Here is a 19375-nt window from a genome sequence, read left to right on the forward strand (position 1 = left end):
GAAAGCGATCCCAGAGAAGATGACTGTGAATATAGTTGCTCCCGGACTCCGACTTGACTTGGAGTAAGCGGCATGATCGCCGGTGATGAGGCCTGAGTGGGTGTGAGGATTCCTGAGAGTAACGAAACTGCTTGGCTGTCTGGCTCCTGGTTGGTTATGGCCTGGCCCCATCTGCCAAAATCCAGATCTCTGGCATATTCGTCGACGCCGTCTAGCGGTATCTGGCTGAAGCCGTGGACAAGATGAAGCTCCAGTAGTCGAACAACATGTTGATATACACGCGACCTGAGCGTTCCACTGTCGAGTGCCTCTCCTTCTTCATCCTCCCATAATTCGCCATCTAAGCAGTTGTCAATCGCCATAAGAAGAGGAGAGTCTTCGGGTATCTGGGATCGCCATCCCTCCTTGCCCGTTTCCTCATCGCCGTTAAATACCTGGTCCACGTCGATGAGGGTGAAGCGACCACTAGGAACCTCAATCAGTTGGACGTTGTGCATTTCCGCTAATTTTCTAAATGGCTTGACGAAATGCACCTCTATGAGGACAACAGCTAGGGCAACCAATACCGGGCAACGGTGCCCTAAATCTAAACTGTCCGATATCTCATCGTCAGCTTCCCCACCATCCACAACAAGTTGGAAGTCCACTGCTCCAGCAGGATTGCCTCTAGGTAGCTGAGTTTGGATGAAAGGTCGTAACGGAGTTTTGCACGCAGTGGTTTGGAAGAATTTGATGCTCGCCGAACCCCAGCCTGGCTGGAGCCAGGAAGTACCGTTGAGGTGTAGAATGGTGGAGCCGATCATGAGCGAAAGGATTCGCTTCGTCTTCTCCGTGAAGAAGTCGTACCGCTCTTCAAAACATTGAGAGAGAGAGATTGGATTGGCCGTCTTATCGATTAGAAAGTTGCTCTTTTCAAATCCCATCTCGAAGAGTTGGCCACTGGTGAGCTTCAACACAATACGTTGCCAAGCTTTCGTTTTCGTTTTGATAATTGGCCTGCATAACCTATCAACCCTTGAGTGCCCAACCTTGATGTTTTTTGCATCTGGGATAATAAAGGAAGCCCCCTGCTCTTCAACGGTCTGGACGCGAACCTCGTGCCAATCCCGCTCCATGGAGAGAAAGATATCGAAATCAACCCCCCCAACTATATCACCATCGCCACGAGAATTGCGAACTCGGTTTCGAATAGATCTGACTACCGACTTCTGGTAAACCTTCTTCTTCTTGGTCCTCCGGTACGTGCCCAGTTCGAGTTTTGCCCCAAACTCATGCTGGTTGGGACAAGAGCATACCTTGCACTCTAACAGCGCATCGAAGATAGACTGGGCCGCCTTGCAGACGGTATATGATGGTTCATCAATGTCTAGGGATGCAAACCTGTCTGTCGGTTTCTTAGTAACATGGTGGGTGTGTTGTTTGTCGAGTTCGTCGGCACAGCTTTCCAGCGCTTTATCCACCTCGCCTCGCTGCTCCCCAGGTCTCAGCCACTGGCCAATAAACTCGAGCCTCGCCTTGTCAGACTTTTTTCGTATCTCATTCCAGTAAAGATTGAGCATCCCGAGACGAAATTGCAATGTGTCGAAGCCTGGTAGTACTTTATCTGGGAAAATTATAGAACCGAGGTGGACCAGGGCCTGATTGGCAAGCTCTCCATTTATTCGCGACGGGGTCTGCCGTGCTCGCACTGAGAAGTCTTGTAGTTTGATACACTGTATTATTAGGTGACTGTAGAAGACCCTAGTTTCTTCATCGGTATCGTTGGTTCGAGCAATATGCGCCATCTCCATGACTGACTTCGACGTTTTCATGAGCAGGTCGGAACCCCAGGCCCCATCCTCGGGAGCAGAGGATGTGGCCATCCCGCCTACTTTCAACTAACACGTCACGACTATAAATTCGAGTATCTGCGCCGCGAATGGCCTATCAAAGTGTTGCTCATTATTGAAGATGAGGTTTTCTTACAAGCATTGGGCGGGGGAGGGAAATACATGCGTGCAGACACTCAATGCGGCTCAGAGGAAGCTGGGGCAACGACCAATAACAGAAGACTCGAAGAGGGGCTCACTCTCGACATGCAACCATCAGACCTCCATCTCAAAGGCACTGCGTTCTGCTATAAATGCTCTTTGAACAGGTGTATCAACAATATGGAAGCTCAGATCAGGTACCTACCTGTACCTTTTAACACCGTTCCATTACCCTAGACTTGCGTAAACTTCAACTCTTGCCATCGCAAGGGCTCTTCATCTCCAGCTCACCACCGCAACTGCGTACGACGCGCACTTTCATCCGCCGCGGCAAATCAGGCACAATGTGCACCACCAACATCTACACCTACGTCTACCCAGACGGCCACAAGGAACAGTCTCGCCAACCCGTCTTCTGCTCTGCATCGCGGCGGGGCAAGGTCTGCATCAACAACGTCGTCTTCCAGCACCCCACCCAGTACATCCCCATCGAGCATTCTCAGACATTATCTGGCAGCTCTCGCAGCTTTCACAGCTCTCCCTTCGTCAGCCAGTTCCCGCCCACGCCAGAATACACTCCCCCATATGGCACCGGCAACTATGGCACCGGCAACCTTGTTGAGATGACGGACTCAGACGAGGACACGGACGAGAACGCGGACGAGATCAAGGGCGAGAACACGGACGATAAGAAGGACGAGACCATTGCCATACGTGCCACCCAGTGCTTGGAATCTTTCCAGAAATGTCTTCAGCGGGCGTCCTCTGTGCACCCTAGGGAGTTCTCAGTAGTAGAAGACCAAATGGCGAGGCTGTCTACATGGACTGCAGGCATCGGAGTTTTTGCTCCTGGGCGAGCGTCCATAGATCATCGCCTGCGATATGCACCGGAAGTGCAGAGTGCTGTCACTGGTCTTCTGGAGTCTCTGGACTACCGTATCCGTGCTTGTACGTCTCTTCCTCTTCTTTTTTTCATACCTCTTGATTAGTACTTTGACTTTCTCCCCGGTCTCTACTGCCAAATGGCGAACAAGTCAAGTTAAGGACTCACAGGCTCGGATGTCCTTGATGAGGGCAAGTTCTCGGCACCAGATACTCGAAGTGCTGCAAACGAGCGGTTGGAATGGTGTTTTGTAGACATCACGACTGAGCTCAGTCGTCTCGAAAAGACTGCGAATACAATTGGCAGAGCCAGCAACGAAGCCCATGTCCTCAATGCGAGCGATTTTCAGATCAAGGACGTCGAGGGAAATAACGTAGAGTCCCTCTTACTCAGAGATTTCGAGCGTCACATTGGCAGGCGGTTCCCCAACATTAGCAAGATAATCCAACAGAGGCTTGCTCGCACAATGCTCCTTCGACAGAAACGAATCCTGCACAGGAGGCACTACCAAGGGAACACTGATACTCAACCGCAGGAGGCAACACCCAAGGGTTCCATTACATTACTAGCTAGTCAGCTGATGGGACCTGCAATAATTCTATCCTCCGGTAACGTCAAGATAGTCTCTTTCGGCTCATCTGTTATTTCAGCAAGGAAGACAGCCGTCTTGAGTACCCATGAGGCACTTATATTCCCACCCGCTCCTAGTCCTGCTGCCGAACGGAAGTACAAGCAGCGCAGGACTCCGCGCGTAGCTGATACTCATAATACCTCACGGCTTGTGAAAGCAAAATCAAATGCGAAGTCAAAAAAGAAGCCCCAGGCAATAGGAGAGATTACTTGTCCTTATTGCCTCTACATGCTCCCAGCCCAGGAGGCGTCTGATGAATTAGCATGGCGGTGAGTACATAAGCTTGAACCCCCTTAGCCAGGAATCGCTATACCTGTAACATTACTGCTGTCTGGGAATGCTACTGAACATTCTTATAGAAATCACGTCAAGAACGACCTGGACCCTTATGTGTGCCTCTTTGAGGATTGTCAGGAAGCAGATCTGCTCTATAATGACAGTGACGAATGGCTCAGCCATTTGCATCAACACAACAAGCTCTGGCGCTGCTCTTCTCATCGCGATCTGGGGCCATTTTCTACCCGCGAAGACTATATCAAACATATACGGGAAGCCCATAATATCAACCTCAGCGACACCCAGCTCCGTGTTTTAGCGAAGAAGAATGCGCGCAAGGCGGTGAAGCTGTTTTTGTCGTGCCCAATGTGTGGCAAAAATGCGACCGAGGTTGATGGCCGTCTGGAGGACCACATAGCCGGACATCTACTATCTCTAGCCCTCAAGTCCCTTCCAAGTTTCTAAGTACGAGATACCAGACGACGCTGGAGAGGAGAAGGATAGCATTGGAACTTCACAGTCGCAAATAATAAGTACGGTCAGCCCCCTGGTGGACGACGAGAATACACTTGAATCCGGAAAGGATCACATCAAGGAGGAGCATCCAGATCCGTTCCTATTTCCATTTGGAGACCCGAGAGGCCATTCATTGGAGCCATCTCTAAGCTCTGGGGTATCCACGATACCTTCTCTGGGCTCTAAGTTATCCATGAGGCAAATTTCAATTGACCCGGTCTCCTTGCTCCCCAGACCCCAATATAGCTTATTGGCGATGAACAGGAGTGTTATGACTAATTCTAGGACACCATCGCACAAAATGCCTCATTTCTCCGCTGCGTCTAAGGATAAACCATCTTTTAAGAGGGATAAGAACAGTGGTAGCTTTCCGCAGCATGAGAGTATAGATGGATTTGAGGAATGGCTTCACTACAGGGAGAGAGCCGAAGTGGTTGATGAGTCAGTAAATAACGATATCAGAAAGCTAGCTTATTTAACTACTACAAGAAGTACAATTCTCAATTGCCACGTTTCCTTCATCACCTCTATCCCTCTCTTTATCTGCTGTCAGCTTTTTCCTTTCCCCATCTTCCATCATTCCTTTCATCCCCGGGCTACACTTACAGCTTTGAAGAGGAGGTCTCGGAATCAAACTCAACCACCAGCTTGCCAAACTGCTTTCCTTCGTCCATTTCTTGAAATAAACTGTTGATCGCATCAAGGTTCCCAAGACCCTTGACCGTCTTGCTGATAACTGGCGTAATCTTCTTTTCCTTGACAAACGCCACCATGTCCTTGAACTCCTGCTTTGATCCCATCGTAGTACCCTTGAGCTCAACATTAGCCAACACGGCCTGCATCACCCAGTCCATCTTGGGAGACACCGTCATGCCGTACTGGGAGATGACGCCGCCAGGCTTCAGGAGGCGGACCGTCTTGGAGACGAGCTTGCCGCCGGCACCGTCAATCACGGCGTCGAGATAGGGGCGGTCTTTGGGCAGGAGAGCAGCCAGCTCCTTTTCCCACGTTTCAGACCTGTAATTGATGCCTCCCTTTGCGCCCAGAGCCTTTGCCTGCTCTAGCTTGGCTGGATCGCTAGATGAGACATAGACGTTGCTTCCAAAGGCAACAGCGAACTGGAGGACCGCAAGCGCAACACCGCCGCCGATGCCCGTAACCAGGATGTTGCTGCCCGGAAAGGCGGCGCCGCTCTTGGTCACCAGCGCTCTCCATCCCGTAAGACCCACGAGAGGCAGCGCAGCGCCCTCGCCAGGCGAAAGGTGCTCTGGGGCCGGCTCAACTTCATCTTCAGGCACGACGATGTAGTCCTGTCCGGTTCCAGCCTCTGTTATCTTGCTGCAGCCAATGACGGCAAACTTGCGGGCGTCTTCGGGTCCAGCAGGGCTGGACTCCCATCCTCGCATGGGCGTAAGCAGCACCGGCTTGTGCAGGAGGTCTTTCCGAGTGACGTTGGGCCCGGCCTCGACGACAGTTCCATAGCCATCGGCAAATAATGGCGAGGTAAATGAGATGGCAGGGTATTGGTGGCGGCGGATGAAGAGGTCTCTGTGGTTGAGGGCCGCGGCAGAGATGCGGACGAGGAGCTCACCAGGCCCCGGAGATGGCTTGGGCACCTCTTTGATTTGGATGCTATGGCGAAAGAAACGGTGAGCCTTTGATGCCTTAAAGTGATGGGGTTAAGTGAGTTTTTGTATGAAAGTTTTGAAACTCACGGGTAGTAGACTTCTCCAGGCTTACCGCCTTCAATCTGTTGCAGAGTGAGAATTCGCGGCATGGTGGGGTTGTGTTTGTTTGAGTGAGTGCAAGTGAGTCCTTTTTTCTCTCTCTTGAAACGAAGCAGGTATAAACGAATTGTCGCAGATTCAATTGATTTTTCTTAGTAAAGGGTAGTCTACCCAGTGCTTATATAGTGTATCAATCAACTTTATATAGCCAGGCAAATGGGCGGAAACTATTTCCTCATGAGGGTTCACTCACTTATACGGAGTACCCAGCACCTAAACAGAAGGAAATTGCCGTTTATGACATCAACCCCGCCACGACTCACCGCGTTGACCTCGGTTACGGTTCTCTGCATTTGTCATCCTCAGCCATCAACAAGAGTTTAATTTTCATCTACAATATTATTTTCATTTGTTTAATGTTCAATTGGAACGGCAATAAGAATTTCAACTGCGATTACCGGCCGACGTCATGGTGCCGAGAGAGGATTTTGATTGATTGATTGATGCCTTGGGTGCAAGATATACTTAGGTACCTTGCCTTTCTACGCTGGCACCTTCCGTCTCTACGTGAAAATCCAGGCACCTCTTGCCTCAAGTCCCAGATCGCAAGAACGCACTTGCCATCGTATACTTCTGTCGAATACGATTACGAAGACGTGCATTTTGGATTGCAGGTGCCTTCAATTGCCCGGATTACATAAGGTGCTCTGCGCGATACGTACCTGATCTGAATCTTGTTCATCTCGTAAACGTGACCCGTAAATTGCTTCACCTCCTCTTCTCGAACATGTCCTTGCAACCTCCAAAGGCATTCTCTCTCCATCGCTCATATTGCATTCTCTGTTCAGGAATCCAGGAATAACGGGAAATTTTGCCAGCATCGACGGAACCCCACCTGCCAATGACCACATTACAATGATTGGTTGAATATGCACCTCCTGAAGCCTCAGATCGACGAGACAACCACCTCCGCTCCGGAGGAAGAGGACGGATTTGACGGGCCAGAGCCCGCAGTTTTGGGGGCTGGAGTCTTCCGTTTCGGCTCGGTCTACCGGGGAAGAGTCCGGCATCGGCGGGACGTCTCTGACAGCCGGTAAGCAATGCGTTTTGCCCAATTCCCGAGCCGAGTCTTACAAGTGAAGCCACAGAAAGCGATTGCCCAGCGATATGTCGTGCGTGCCTTTAGAAGATGTGACCTCTTCACCTTGTTGGATTTCTGGTAGGACAGCCCTAGCCAGATATCCTTGCAGTCTGGTTAGCGCATCTGGATTACCAGGAACCGTGATCCAACAGAGGTTGAATCCTTCGAGTTTGGGTCGGCACTTTGGAGGCAGGCCCGGCAGGCCCTTCCACAGCAGAGACAGCACATACAGCTAACAAAGATGTTTCCATAAATACCACGCATCTTTCTGCTGCAATCCCTACCCAAGTGAAGCCCCCCTTCGTGCTCATACCAGTCCTCCAACCCCCTCGCTATTATCATCTGTACGCCGTTTAACACGAGATCGACATGGCTCTGGAGTGGCTGCTGCATGTTTCAACTCGTTTACCATTCCTTGAACCCCGAGTGGGTATTAAGCTCACCGACGCTGAGAGCTGGGACAAAATCTCCGACCTGTCGAAGCTAATTTAGTAGTTGCTGTCGGCGCCCCAGGGTGGTCCGGGGAACAAGACCCCCTGATAGGAGATGATCATCGGCTTCAGTCCATGCTTTCGCCAAGTTGCGAATCGAGTAGCATGTTGGCCATCGACATGATCGAGTGATATGGTTACACATTTTCCAAGTGCAGACACGAGATAAAGACCTCGCTCATCCCCCCTTCTCTCCACATATATCGACGATATCCTTTTCTTAGCTTGGCCCGCGCCCGCAGTGTCCTCTGATGTTTCACCCTTGAGTTTGAGTTGCGGCCGATTCACAAAAGCCAATGAGCCCTCTGGCTCTGATTTTAGTCAACGTTGTGCTGCATCATGGCTCATACGGAGAGGTGAATACGACAGCGCGGCCTCCACTCCACCAAACAACTGAGCATCGTTCTCACCGGGGTCCAAGAACAAGCGAGTCGGGCTCTCTATATGTAATCAAAGCAACAAATCAATTCTGAAACAAAATTACCGCGGTGTCAGAACGTTGAACTGGATAAGCTGGCTCACCGGCCTAGCCAAATCCCGCCATACACGCCACGCACGCCATGGTCGCCGAGAATTGCGCCTCCAAGCGTCGGTCCGTCGATTTCGGGGTCTCGGCGATCGTGGCCAATGACAGGGGATCCACTAAAACAAAACTTGTCGGCGACTCTTTCATACAGTCGTCTCCTTCTTGATCAGGGTACTGATGACTGATGCAAGCTATGGGGTGTCATGGCAAGGGAGTGCTTATAATGGAAGTCTCACTCAAAATTTGAGTAGCCCGAGTGCAGACTTCCCCAGAGTCTCCCAAGTAGAGCCCGACGACCCGGCGAGGATTATACATCACTCACGACTCATAACGTAGGGGCTCTACGTGTCATTCCCCGAGCCTCCTTGCATATTTTGCCATCATTATTAATACGTTTACTATATTTTGGATACCGTCTCCTGGCCGTTTGAGGCCTCTAGTGCCCCGTCGTTTACTATCCAACTTTGCTGCCAGGAGACATCTCAGTTACTCGTCTCTAGATTGTTGTATATTGAGCCATCTTTATACGTTGCAACCATGACAACGACATTTCTCTCTGGGGCCGCCTTTGGGGTAGCCATGATGGCTGCTTCCTTTCATAATCCTGCCATAGTCATCGCCCAGATGAAGTTCGAAAACTGGCACATGGCACAGGCATTTCTCGCCGCCACCGCAAGCAGCGCGTGAGTCTAGCTATAGAAGTTTTCCTAAAATGTCTCTATGAGGTTTCGTGATAAGAGAGCTAACTGTTAGTGGATAAAGAGCCATGTATGCCGTTGCAGAGCGTCTCGAATACGTGAAGCTTAAGCCCAGAAGTTCCTCACCGATAGGTCTTTTCTCTAAATATGACGGCAACATCATCGGTGGCAGTCTCCTTGGTGCTGGCATGGCCTTGTCAGGATCGTGTCCAGGGACATTGTATCCTCAGCTGGCTGCCGGTGCCCATACAGGCTTCCATGCCCTGAACGGAGCCATACTTGGTGGCCTCTTGTGGACTGGGCTTCTTTCCAAGATGGTCAAGCAGAATAAAGAGAGAGCAAACACCGCCCCCATAACAGTGACTGCGAACGACCAACTTGGTCTAAGCAGAGGCGTCACATTGCTTCTCTTCGAGACTGTCTGTCTCTCGGTTCTTGCGGTAACGACACTCTATACTCCCAAGTTTCCCGGAGCCAAGATCCTCGGAACGGCGGGCGGCTTCATCATCGGCCTCTCGCAATTATTTTCACTTATTACCAGAAGATCCATGATAGGCATCTCTACCGCCTATGAAGAGTTTGGAAACTATTTCTGGTGGGTAATCAAAGGCGCAGAGCCCAATACGAGACCCATTTCATACAACAGCATTCTCTTCGCCAGTGGCGTGACGGCAGGGGCTTGGGGATTGCTCCAGGCCGTGCCTTCACTTGCGAATGCTCCTGTGTTTGAGGCACCACCGCTGTTTGCAATGGCAGGAGGTGCGCTTATGGCCATTGGATCGCGAATGGCTGGCGGCTGCACATCTGGACACGGCATTAGCGGCATGTCACTGCTCTCGCTGTCCAGCATGATTACAATTGCATGCACGTTTGCTGCCGGAGCCGTTGTTGCGCCTTTGGTTTATTGAAGTGTTTATACCGGCAATACTAGACGAAGCATCCTCTGACGACGATATTCTCCTATGCGGACTCCTCCTTACTGGGTACCTCATTGCTCGATCCCTTCTTTGCCGTCACCTCGATTTCAATCTTCATCTCATCAACCATGAGGGTGGATTGCACCATTGTCGCCGCCGGCCGTACACTGCCAAACCACTTCCTCAATACCGGCCAAACGAGAGGAAAGTCGGAGCGATCTGGAAGGATATACCGTACACGAACGACTTCAGACACGGAGGAGCCGGCGTCTCTCAGGGCCTTGTCGATATTGATCATTGTTTGTTCAGTCTGTTGGACGACATCTTCAGAGATCTCGCCAGTAGCATAGTCGTAACTGCATGTAGACATTAGTTTTTTTTTTTTTTTTTTCTAAGTTAGAGCAGGGGTCAAGAATCATCAAGCGATGCACCTTACCCAGTGGTTCCCGATACAAATACAAAGTCGTCGACAACGACGGCTCGGGAGTAGCCGATTTCGCCCTCAAACTTGGACCCGGAGGAGATGAGTTCTCGTGGCATTGTGTATAGGTGGTATATGAGTTATAGAAAGACAGCAAAGGAATACATGAATTATATACGATAGTTGGTAGAAGAACAATGGTAGATTTTCACTTTTTAATGCAAAAAGATTGAGCGTGACTCATTAATTTATAAATTTGCTGGTTTGCACGCCCTTTGTGACATGCAGCCTGCCACGTGAGGCTGGCGTCAATGTTTTAGCTCCCAAGATAGGTAGATAGTGTTCCGGACCGGACGCATGTATATCTGCCGGGCCATCGCAGACGTAAAAAAAAAAAAAAAGCATCGCCATCTGCTTAAAATAGATTCTGGGTAATTGTCACTTTATCTCCCAGCTTTATTATTTATTTATTTCATTTCATTTTTCTATTCCGATTTTCTCTTCCCAAATTCCATGCAGTTGAGAGTTGGTGATTTCGTTGTAATTTACAAGTGTATTCCCTTTTTCAAACCTTCAATACCCATCGTTACCGTTGACGTTGCTATTGTACATAGAAATACACAAATCTGTTTCATATCCGCTTTTTTACTGGCTCGTCAGCTCCTTGACCAATGCCGCAACCGCCTTCTTGTCCACGTCTTTGCCTTCCAAAGCAGCGTTCACGCGCTTCATCACCTCTCCCATCAGAGACTTGCCAGCCTTGCCGGCGCCATTGGCAGCCTCAATGGCTTGGGTGATCACAGCCTTGATTTCAGCCTCTCCTAGGGTCTGCACGCCGCTCCCCGCGATGTACTCTTCCAAGATGGAGATCTGCTCATTCTCCTTCTGCACCAGGTCTTCCCGCCCAGCTGCCTGAGCATCTGCAACTGCATCCTGCGCGCTCTTCTGGAGCTTGCGGATCAGGGCGACCAGCTGGACGTCGGTGCGGATCGGGGAGGTCGTCTTGGAGGCATTGAGGTTCGCGGACATGATGGATCGGAGCACGGAGAGTCTGGGCGCGTCTTTGGCTCGCATGGCAGTCTTGAGATCGCCTTTCAGCTTCTGCAGCAATGGAGGCGGGGCGTCGGCATCTGTTGAGTAGAATCGAGGCGGCCTGGCGAGGCATTGCGTCCGTGACAGACGCAGGGGAGCTTGTCGCGAGCATCGAAGGGCTGCCAGAAGAGGCATTGACGATTTTGAGGCTGCCATTGAATTTCTGTTGGGAAGAAGATTGGGGGAGAGGAAATAGCGAGAGGCGGTGATTTGCAAAGTAGACGTTGAAGATGATGGCAGAGGAATGATTCAATACTATTTGCATGAGGGGGAGCTTGCTGGTGAAAAATGGAAGCTTTCTCGGCTTAGCATAGTAGGGAGCTACCGGGTAGGCTCATCCCATTGGCTAACACAATTTGAACTCCAGAGTCCCTAACCACTCGCACTATTTAGAAAAACGCCAGTTCAAGCCCAAGTCACAGAACTCGGTGGCATCTTTCGCAAGTCGAGATTGAGCAGCTGTATCGTATAACCACACCTGGCTGTTCCTACCTCTGCGCATAACTTGGCGTTGGCAAAGGTCGGCTTCCGCGCTTAGAATCTGTCCAGTTCAGACTTGCTTGACTCGGTATTGGTAAATGCAACGCCAAGCTACCGCTAGTAACTCAATTGGCATACAGTCAAGGGGTTTCGATCCGAGAACTGCTCCAGTAGCCAAGAACAAAGAAGAACAGCCCTGGACACGACAACTGGCCTCCATTGGATCGAAATCTTCCTGTAGCCCTGGCACTCTGGTCTGTATACATAACGTTACAGGGCATATTATCTGCATAAAGTCCCTGGTTAGGGACCTTGTAGGATGATGGATGACCCTGCATGTGCAAGTAAGGTGGTATTCTAACCACATCATCAGTGCCCATGAAACCTGCTTCTGCCACCATCAGCCCCGTCAAGAGTGGCGTCTTGGTCTTTGGTCGACTTTGAGGATACCAATTGGCGCTGTAGTCTCTGCGACCTGCCCGAGTGAGGTCACTGGAGGAAAGTATGGCAGAGCCGAGCTATTTTCTGTGCTGCTGCTGCTGCTGCTGCTGCTGCTAGGCCCCTTGCAACCTAGAGCACGGAGTCCCTGGTAATGCTAGCACCTAGTTCGTGTGCCGTGCTGAGGCGGTCCTTGTCCTAACTCATGCCCTGGTGTGTTGGTCTGCCTGCAGCTTGTTAGGCATGAATGCGTATACTACTCCGGAAAGGAGCCCGGAGCAGCACAAAACACGCTCTAGACATACCTGACAGGTCAAGGCCCTTTTTGCGGCCTGACGCCCCTCCCAAAGGAGAAATGTTGCGCACGAGTGGATTCCACGGCGCGGAAATGGACGTGCTCTCCCTGGGCTATCGTGCCTGAGTTGTCGCTTGCCGGTCCTGGTCGGTGCTTGACTAACGGGTTCGCTTCCTACTCGTTCCCAGGTGCTCGCGTCTGATGCATCCCGCGGCATTGGTAGCGAGGTTAAACTAAAACTGGCCTGGTGAAGAAAAGGATTGGTAGCTTTTGCGGTCGTCTAACTCCGTGTTCATAGTCCATAGACGGGCGTTGTCCTGCCGTGCGTATTGTATCATATCCTCCCTTTCTGGGCCCCTGAATTGGTAGGGTCAACACCAAAACACCGCGTGCCTTTTCTACCCCTCTCCTCCTTGTCTGTGTTTTTTTTGCGTAGCAGCTTTGACAGTGTGCTTTGAAAAAAGAGAAAAAAAAGAAGAACCAAAAAAAGAACACACCTTGAAAGGCATTTCTTTGACATTGAGCTGAGCAACATCCCGCCAGTCAGTGTTCGGTTTGATCCATTGATGAGACAAGTGATAGGTGGGCACAAAGAAGTATAGATTGATACAATCAACTATCACCTAAGCAAAAGATCTATTAGTAGCATCGGAAGATGACAACTGCAGATAGGAGGGAAAAAAAAATAGAAGCCCTGAACCGAACCAGGCCCCTGGGCAGCTTTTACCTGCAACTTCCCAGAGGCCACATTGGATCTGTACAAATATGCGTACAGCACGACCAACACGTCCCGACAAAGAGGCTTTTTCCATATTTTGAGAGCTGGAAGCAGCAGAGCAAAAAGCATTGATAGCTCTTGGCCAAAGGCTCCCACGACGAAAGCTCCAAAGCTGCATTCCTCGTCTTGATAGGCCAAGAGCGCGAGATCTTGCCCTCCGCCCTCTCAACCGACAAAACTCCGTTGCTGGCCCCGAGAAAGACACTCAGACTGATTCATGCACACGCAGGTGCAGCTGCCTTAACGGTCAGTCAGTGCCTGCCACGGGCGGAGAAAGACCTGACGCTTATTGCTGAGGCAGGAACCAGATGCCCAGGCGCCACCTTCCTTCCCCAGAATCCACCCCCCCAAACCTTCTTTCAACCGCCTTCTCAGTCCCTTTCTCTCCTTCTCATCACCCCCTTCTCTTGTCTTCTCTTGTCTTCTCTTTTCTTCCATTTTCACAATTTTCGCAGCCCCATTCCTCCCCTGCAATTCACCACCATCTCTTCCATCATCCTCCATCCTCCGGATCAGCCATCGATGTATCCGCGTCCGTCCTGGCATCGTCGATTAGCGTTGAAACATCCCGCATCTCACCCCTAACAGAGCTATCCTCCAAGGCATTGCACATCGCCTCTTCCGGCAAGGATCCCTGGCTATGGGGCCCTTCCCGTCTTGATGTCTGCCCCAAACCATCCACTCGCCTCCAGCCGTGCTGGGTTCCCCGTCCATCGCTCATTCGCCAATCGCACAGTGTGACCATGGCCCTGGTCACTCCATCATGGGTGCGGCTTTCGTCCGATAAACACATATCTGCATTTGCCATGGGTAAGCCGCCAGCGTCCCGCATCTCGGCCTTGAGGATTGTTTGATTTTGACTTACAGAGGGAAATAGGCCTGCACGCGATTCGCCGAGTGCTTTGGTTAGCCGAATCGCTCTTTAGTAGAAACCTCTGGGTATGGGAATTTTTCTCACCCTGTACGAGGGATTGCTGGCTTCATTTCTTGCCTGAGCTACCAAGAGCTGAAAATCTTCCGGTGGCATACTGCATTTTCCCAAAGTCATGTTAATATTTGACCCTCACATCTAGTCGGCATTGATGCCTTGACTGGGGGAGAACAACCGTGGAACTCACCCTCGCATTTCTGTGAATGGGTACAAGCCAGTCGAATAGAGCAACTGACTGACGTTGCTGACGTTCAAGGCGCCGATTCTCTGGTCGCGGGCATCTACAGCCAGCAGTGTCAATAAAATCCAACTCCCGTGCAGTCTCTCAGCGACCTGGGTGGTTTCTATCATTGACCTACCAGTTGGCCATGGGCACATGGGAAGTGTCAGAAGACGCGATTCAATATCGGTGAAGCCTGCACTCCTCATCCATTCCTTAAGGCGCAGAGCTGCTCGCGGGTCCTTTTGAGGATGCATGGCGTCAAGGTATCCGCTGGACCATCTCGAAAGCGCGTGGTCTACTCAGTTCAGAAAGCGCAGTTCACATGCAGCATAGCAGAGGGAGGACCTACCTGGCGACAGCGTTCCATTGTCCGACTGAGCATTGAAATATATCTCAACAAGTTGACACCAGCCACCTGGTTGAAGGACGCGGTACATGTCTTGCAGATAGCTTGGCCAACGCGTTGAATGGATCCCGCCTGCCATCATCTGGCTGTGTACGACGTCGAAGTAGTTGGATGGAAACGTGAACCTAGGACATTACAACGTGCTTAGCCTATGCTTTCTTTGTTGCCAAAACAAAGATAGAAATGGGAATCAAAAGCACTCACTCTCCATTCAGATCGTCAACCTGAAGATCCAGGTTATCGGGCAACACTTCGGGAATCATATGCGGACTAATGTCTAATCCAACAACCTGCGAGTCTGTTAGCTTACCTCTACTAATCACCGCGACCATTCCATCCAAAGATATTTGGTCCATGGCTGGACAGATGGGCAGGCGGCTGAGGCCAGTCAACGCAACTTCCATGTTCTACATAATCAACCACAGCAACCTCGTGGCTTTCTCTACTGAGATACAGCCTTCGATGGTCACGTCGCCAACAATGCATCCAATATCATGCAAAGGAAATTCAATACATCAGGGAAGATGCTTTGGCCTTTAATTCAGCTTGATTTTGCAGTCGATGTTCCCAGCTTTGGCTCCATGTCCCACTCACGGAAATGGCTCAAAATAGCAGACTTGATCACGCACCTCTGCATCTGGATAATGTTCAGCAACATCAACAGCCCAATCTGCTGCGCCAAATCCACATTCAAGGATTTTATCAGGCCTGCTGATGGGGGGGAATATCAATCTGTTATCGAAGACGGTGAGAAGCATGGAGTGCATTTCTCCCAATCGCGCTATTTCTTCCTGTTTCACCCTGTTAGGGGACGATGGCTAAATATGGATTTGGGTCTTTACAACAAATCACATACTTCATCGATCGGCGCAAAATATGTCCTGCTAGCCAAGGCATGCTGCTGAAAAATTCGACCGTGGTGGTTGACCGTCTCCGCATATGTCTCGTCAAGAGGAACGGTGCCATCCCTACCACGAGGTGTTAGCGGCCATACTAGGCCGTTCAAGATGGTTGCTTGGGGCCGTCTCGTACTCTGCGTCCATTTTTCGTCACTTTATTATTTTCTCTTTCTGGTATTTTTCTTGTCTTTAATTCTCCTTTGTTCGTCGAGAAGGGGGTTCGAGATGGAGACACGATCCGCGATTGCTGTTGGTTACAACAGACTGGTTGGTATTCGAGCTTCTTTTGTATGGTGATATATGTCGAATCGACTGATACAATCACGATGGCCTGGTACTCGATGAGACGCTGCTCAGGTTTAAGGAGTCATGTGGTACCCGAAAGCGTGGCCCCAGTCCGGGCGTTCAAAGAGCCCCTCTCGCACCGGGAAGGCTCCTACAGTGTCGTAGTCAGACTAAAAGAGGCATTAGGCATACTGGTATCGTGACCAAACTGACCATTTGGAGAGAGGGAGCAAAGACGTGTCCCTTCTCCTTGACCGGAAACAGTGGAGCAGGTGTACAGCATCCGCCTGCATTAACCAGCTGAAGCCTTTTTTTGCGTCTCCCTCAGAGCAGATGCCGATCCTTCCTGCGTGAGCAGCACACGAGAGCGCTCGCCAACAGTTTGTGCTACCTCGTTCCTTGAGGCCTAGGTCTGCCAGGGGTATAATGCAGAAACGTCAAGGTTCAGCTAGCGTACTTGCAATGACGTACGGAGAGGCTGGCTGAGAGAGTCTAGGACTCTGGGGCTGCATATAACATCACGGCCCAAGTGGGAGTTGCGACATTACTACTGGATCTTGCTTGCTGGTGCCAGCGCAACGGGACAACTGCCATCGCTGCCCAAGCTGGCTGCAGTACCGTCGACAAGCATATCGGAGTCTAGATGCGTTTGACGAGGCGTGTCAAGGCAGAAATCTGACCCTAGCATGCTGAGAATAGGCGAGACTTCAAGGACCATCGTTCCATTCCAATAATACCACCAGGGAATTACCAAATCCGTACCTGAAACCCAGAAACCTCTTACCGCTTATGCTGGAAAGCTGGGAGGACGTGCGCACCTTGTTGGCGGAGCGGGAAGCGTCAGGGTACCAGTACGGCTACTAATAATACTATCATACAGTACGGGTAACAACTAGCAACAGGAAGTTGCGGTACTTGGTACATCTCGGGGCGCATATTTACGTCTATTCTGGCCCATCCCTTGTCTTGAGCTGTGGACAATATTCACAAGAAAGAAGGCGTCTTACCCATCTATCCCCATTTAGTGGACGCTCGACAGGCCGTGGATCATGGATCATGGATTAAGGACCATCATCGACGCTATCCTAAATCCTGCTAGATGCAAATGCCACTCCATCGTCTCAATAAAAAGTACGGAGTCCCAAGTACAGTGTGCTACTGTACATACAGCTGGCTGCTTCTATACTGCAAGATTGTGGCTACCAATGCCGGTAGCTCAACATGGTAAGAGCTATTCAATCCCTTGGGCAGCGATCAAGCAAAGGATTTTTTTTTCGGTTGGTAATACGTCTTTATACGAAATGATACCGGATTCTGCTCCGTGACGCCACAAGCTTTCCTCACCAACATACACCATTTTGATACCAAAATAATGACCAAATAACTCGCTATACTGGTGCTCAAGTTTTATTCCTGGCATGGATGATGACGATGTCTGTCTGCTTTAATATTGATTGGCGAAGGCGGGACATCAACTCAGCGCCAGTGTACTAGTACTCGTTGCTCCGAACCGGAAAAGAAACTGCGTCTCTCTCTCTCCTCTCTTTTTATTGGTGTGTGCTGAAAGTTCCAAGCGCTCCGTACGGAGTTCTCCCGCTTGGTAAAACCGACAGCTTGGTGAGAGAGCAGGGGAGGTAGGGTGGCACATGCCCACCTACTTGTCTACTTGTCCATATGCATGTGCTAGCAGCGATTGTGCCAGAGAATCAGTCACCAAAAAGTCACGACGGGCTCCCGGAAAGGGGGCTTGTTTTTTTTATGGTGCCGGTCCACAAAATGACGGCCATGACAATTGCTTGCTGATGGGCCAAGCCGAAGTGTGACAGCGAGTTCGCCAGAATAGTCACCACGCGCATATGTATCTGCGGGCAAGGCTTTGTCGAGCGTTGCAATGACAGCGGCTCCCCTCAACCGGCAGCTTCTCACCGCTCATGACACGCCAACCTTAGTCTTGCTGAACCTCAAAAAAGCCACTGCCACGTTGGCACGCGGGTTTGGGCTCCCAAGCTCGGGATCTTGATCCCGCGAGGTCATCTCAAGCGACTGCAGATCGTGTTTGTGAGAGTTGGGCCAGACAAGAGGCTCGGAGTGGAGTTTGCCAGATAAGCAAGCTTCTGGGTTTTTGCCCTTTGGCATCTGAACAGTTGTCATCCGCTAGCGATTGGCGACGGAGCAGATGTCCCACCTCTCGACGAGCCACAAGGAACTTCGGGTGCAGAGCCGCGGCTTATTGGCTTACCTCTGCGAACACAACCGCTACTTTGCTCCGTAAAGGATGGCAAAAGGGATGCGCGGCCGTCCCATGTAGAGAGCAAATTATCGGCTGTGCACACACGTCCAAGCCCGTGGAGTACGAGAGCCCAGGGCGGCATTAACATGACATATCCTGGAAATTCTGAATCAGCAGAAGATGCCACTGAGCCCAGCAGGCATGAGGGGCTCAACAAAGGCCAGGGCCGCCTGGCCCCCATGTCACAACAGGCTGATGGAACAGCGACAGCCAGACGCCACATTGCCGTACAAATACGGGCTGCTTGGGGCTGCGTAGCACTGCTAGCGAGTGCTCAAGGAAGCCAGTCTTTTAACCAAAAGAAAGGGAGAAAAAAAAAAGGAGACTTGAGATGAACACGGCCAGCCTTTGTTTGTGTATTAGTTGTGAACCCACTATGCCCCAGCTTAGCCTTTTTGCCGTGCCCATGTTTCGTTCGAGCTCGTCCTAGACCCGGAATGCCCGCAGACGTTACGTATGATGGGCATGAGGAACAGAGTCCCGAGCTAGGTGCTGGTCAACAAGCTCCTCACTCCTCTATGGGACTTACAGGGAGGCATGTCACACAAGCGCTGCACGGACCGGAAAAGAGCGGATTTGGCCATGCTATTGTGGCCATGCACACGCAATTCTGAGAGTACCGTGATCACTATCCTGGTAAAACTGCCAGTCTTCTAAGAGGCGGCGGAACTGGATATTTAACAAGCGAATTCTTCAAACGATGCTCTGGCCAGAAAATCCACTATGCGTCAGCTATTGTCCGGCATCGTATAATTTGATGCAACCAATTCACGCCACAAATCAAACGTTAATAGCCTGACTGTCAACACATTGACTCGAAAGAGGACGAGGCTGTTGCTCATCGCCTAATCTGCAAGTACTAGTTTGCTGCTGAGAAATGATACCAAGCACCCAGGATTGAATTAAGCAACACCAATTGTCTACACAATGAGCAATGATCACTTTGACGAGCTGATCATATGACATGCAGTTACCGCATTGCAACAATATGTCTCTCCGACTTGTTTCATCTCGATCAGATGCTCCTACGCATAACAGCCGTGTGCAGCAGCCAGCCTTAC

The 19375-nt window shown here is 50.7% G+C and overlaps 6 protein-coding genes across 6 annotated transcripts; 2 read left to right on the plus strand and 4 right to left on the minus strand.

The window, feature by feature from the left end:
• Positions 1–44: 44 nt before the first annotated feature.
• TRIVIDRAFT_123154 (uncharacterized protein) lies at positions 45–1877 on the minus strand (the record flags this gene model as incomplete). Its single annotated transcript, XM_014101394.1, has 1 exon — positions 45–1877. A coding segment is annotated over one exon (1833 nt), but the record flags the coding sequence as incomplete, so codon positions are not given.
• Positions 1878–2314: 437 nt separating this feature from the next.
• Positions 2315–4225, plus strand: TRIVIDRAFT_60500 (uncharacterized protein; the record flags this gene model as incomplete). The annotated part of the gene is made up of 3 exons (XM_014101395.1): positions 2315–2918; positions 3024–3753; positions 3844–4225. 3 exons carry the CDS (start codon positions 2315–2317, stop codon positions 4223–4225), a joined length of 1716 nt encoding a protein of 571 aa, XP_013956870.1.
• Positions 4226–4878: 653 nt separating this feature from the next.
• On the minus strand, positions 4879–6053 carry TRIVIDRAFT_28241 (uncharacterized protein; the record flags this gene model as incomplete). The annotated part of the gene is made up of 2 exons (XM_014101396.1): positions 4879–5908; positions 5992–6053. The coding sequence occupies 2 exons, from the start codon at positions 6051–6053 to the stop codon at positions 4879–4881; spliced, it is 1092 nt and encodes a 363-aa protein (XP_013956871.1).
• Positions 6054–8698: 2645 nt separating this feature from the next.
• Positions 8699–9767, plus strand: TRIVIDRAFT_29352 (uncharacterized protein; the record flags this gene model as incomplete). The annotated part of the gene is made up of 2 exons (XM_014101397.1): positions 8699–8844; positions 8924–9767. 2 exons carry the CDS (start codon positions 8699–8701, stop codon positions 9765–9767), a joined length of 990 nt encoding a protein of 329 aa, XP_013956872.1.
• Positions 9768–9819: 52 nt separating this feature from the next.
• On the minus strand, positions 9820–11445 carry TRIVIDRAFT_28076 (uncharacterized protein; the record flags this gene model as incomplete). Its single annotated transcript, XM_014101398.1, has 4 exons — positions 9820–10132; positions 10213–10306; positions 10548–10608; positions 10894–11445. 4 exons carry the CDS (start codon positions 11443–11445, stop codon positions 9820–9822), a joined length of 1020 nt encoding a protein of 339 aa, XP_013956873.1.
• Positions 11446–14238: 2793 nt separating this feature from the next.
• TRIVIDRAFT_170216 (uncharacterized protein) lies at positions 14239–15992 on the minus strand (the record flags this gene model as incomplete). The annotated part of the gene is made up of 8 exons (XM_014101399.1): positions 14239–14308; positions 14399–14492; positions 14571–14729; positions 14784–14965; positions 15045–15130; positions 15470–15631; positions 15697–15808; positions 15873–15992. Coding segments are annotated over 8 exons (876 nt in total), but the record flags the coding sequence as incomplete, so codon positions are not given.
• Positions 15993–19375: the final 3383 nt, after the last annotated feature.

The sequence above is a fragment of the Trichoderma virens genome (assembly GCF_000170995.1).
Source record: "Trichoderma virens Gv29-8 chromosome Unknown TRIVIscaffold_6, whole genome shotgun sequence".
NCBI classification, from domain to species: Eukaryota; Fungi; Ascomycota; class Sordariomycetes; order Hypocreales; family Hypocreaceae; genus Trichoderma; species Trichoderma virens.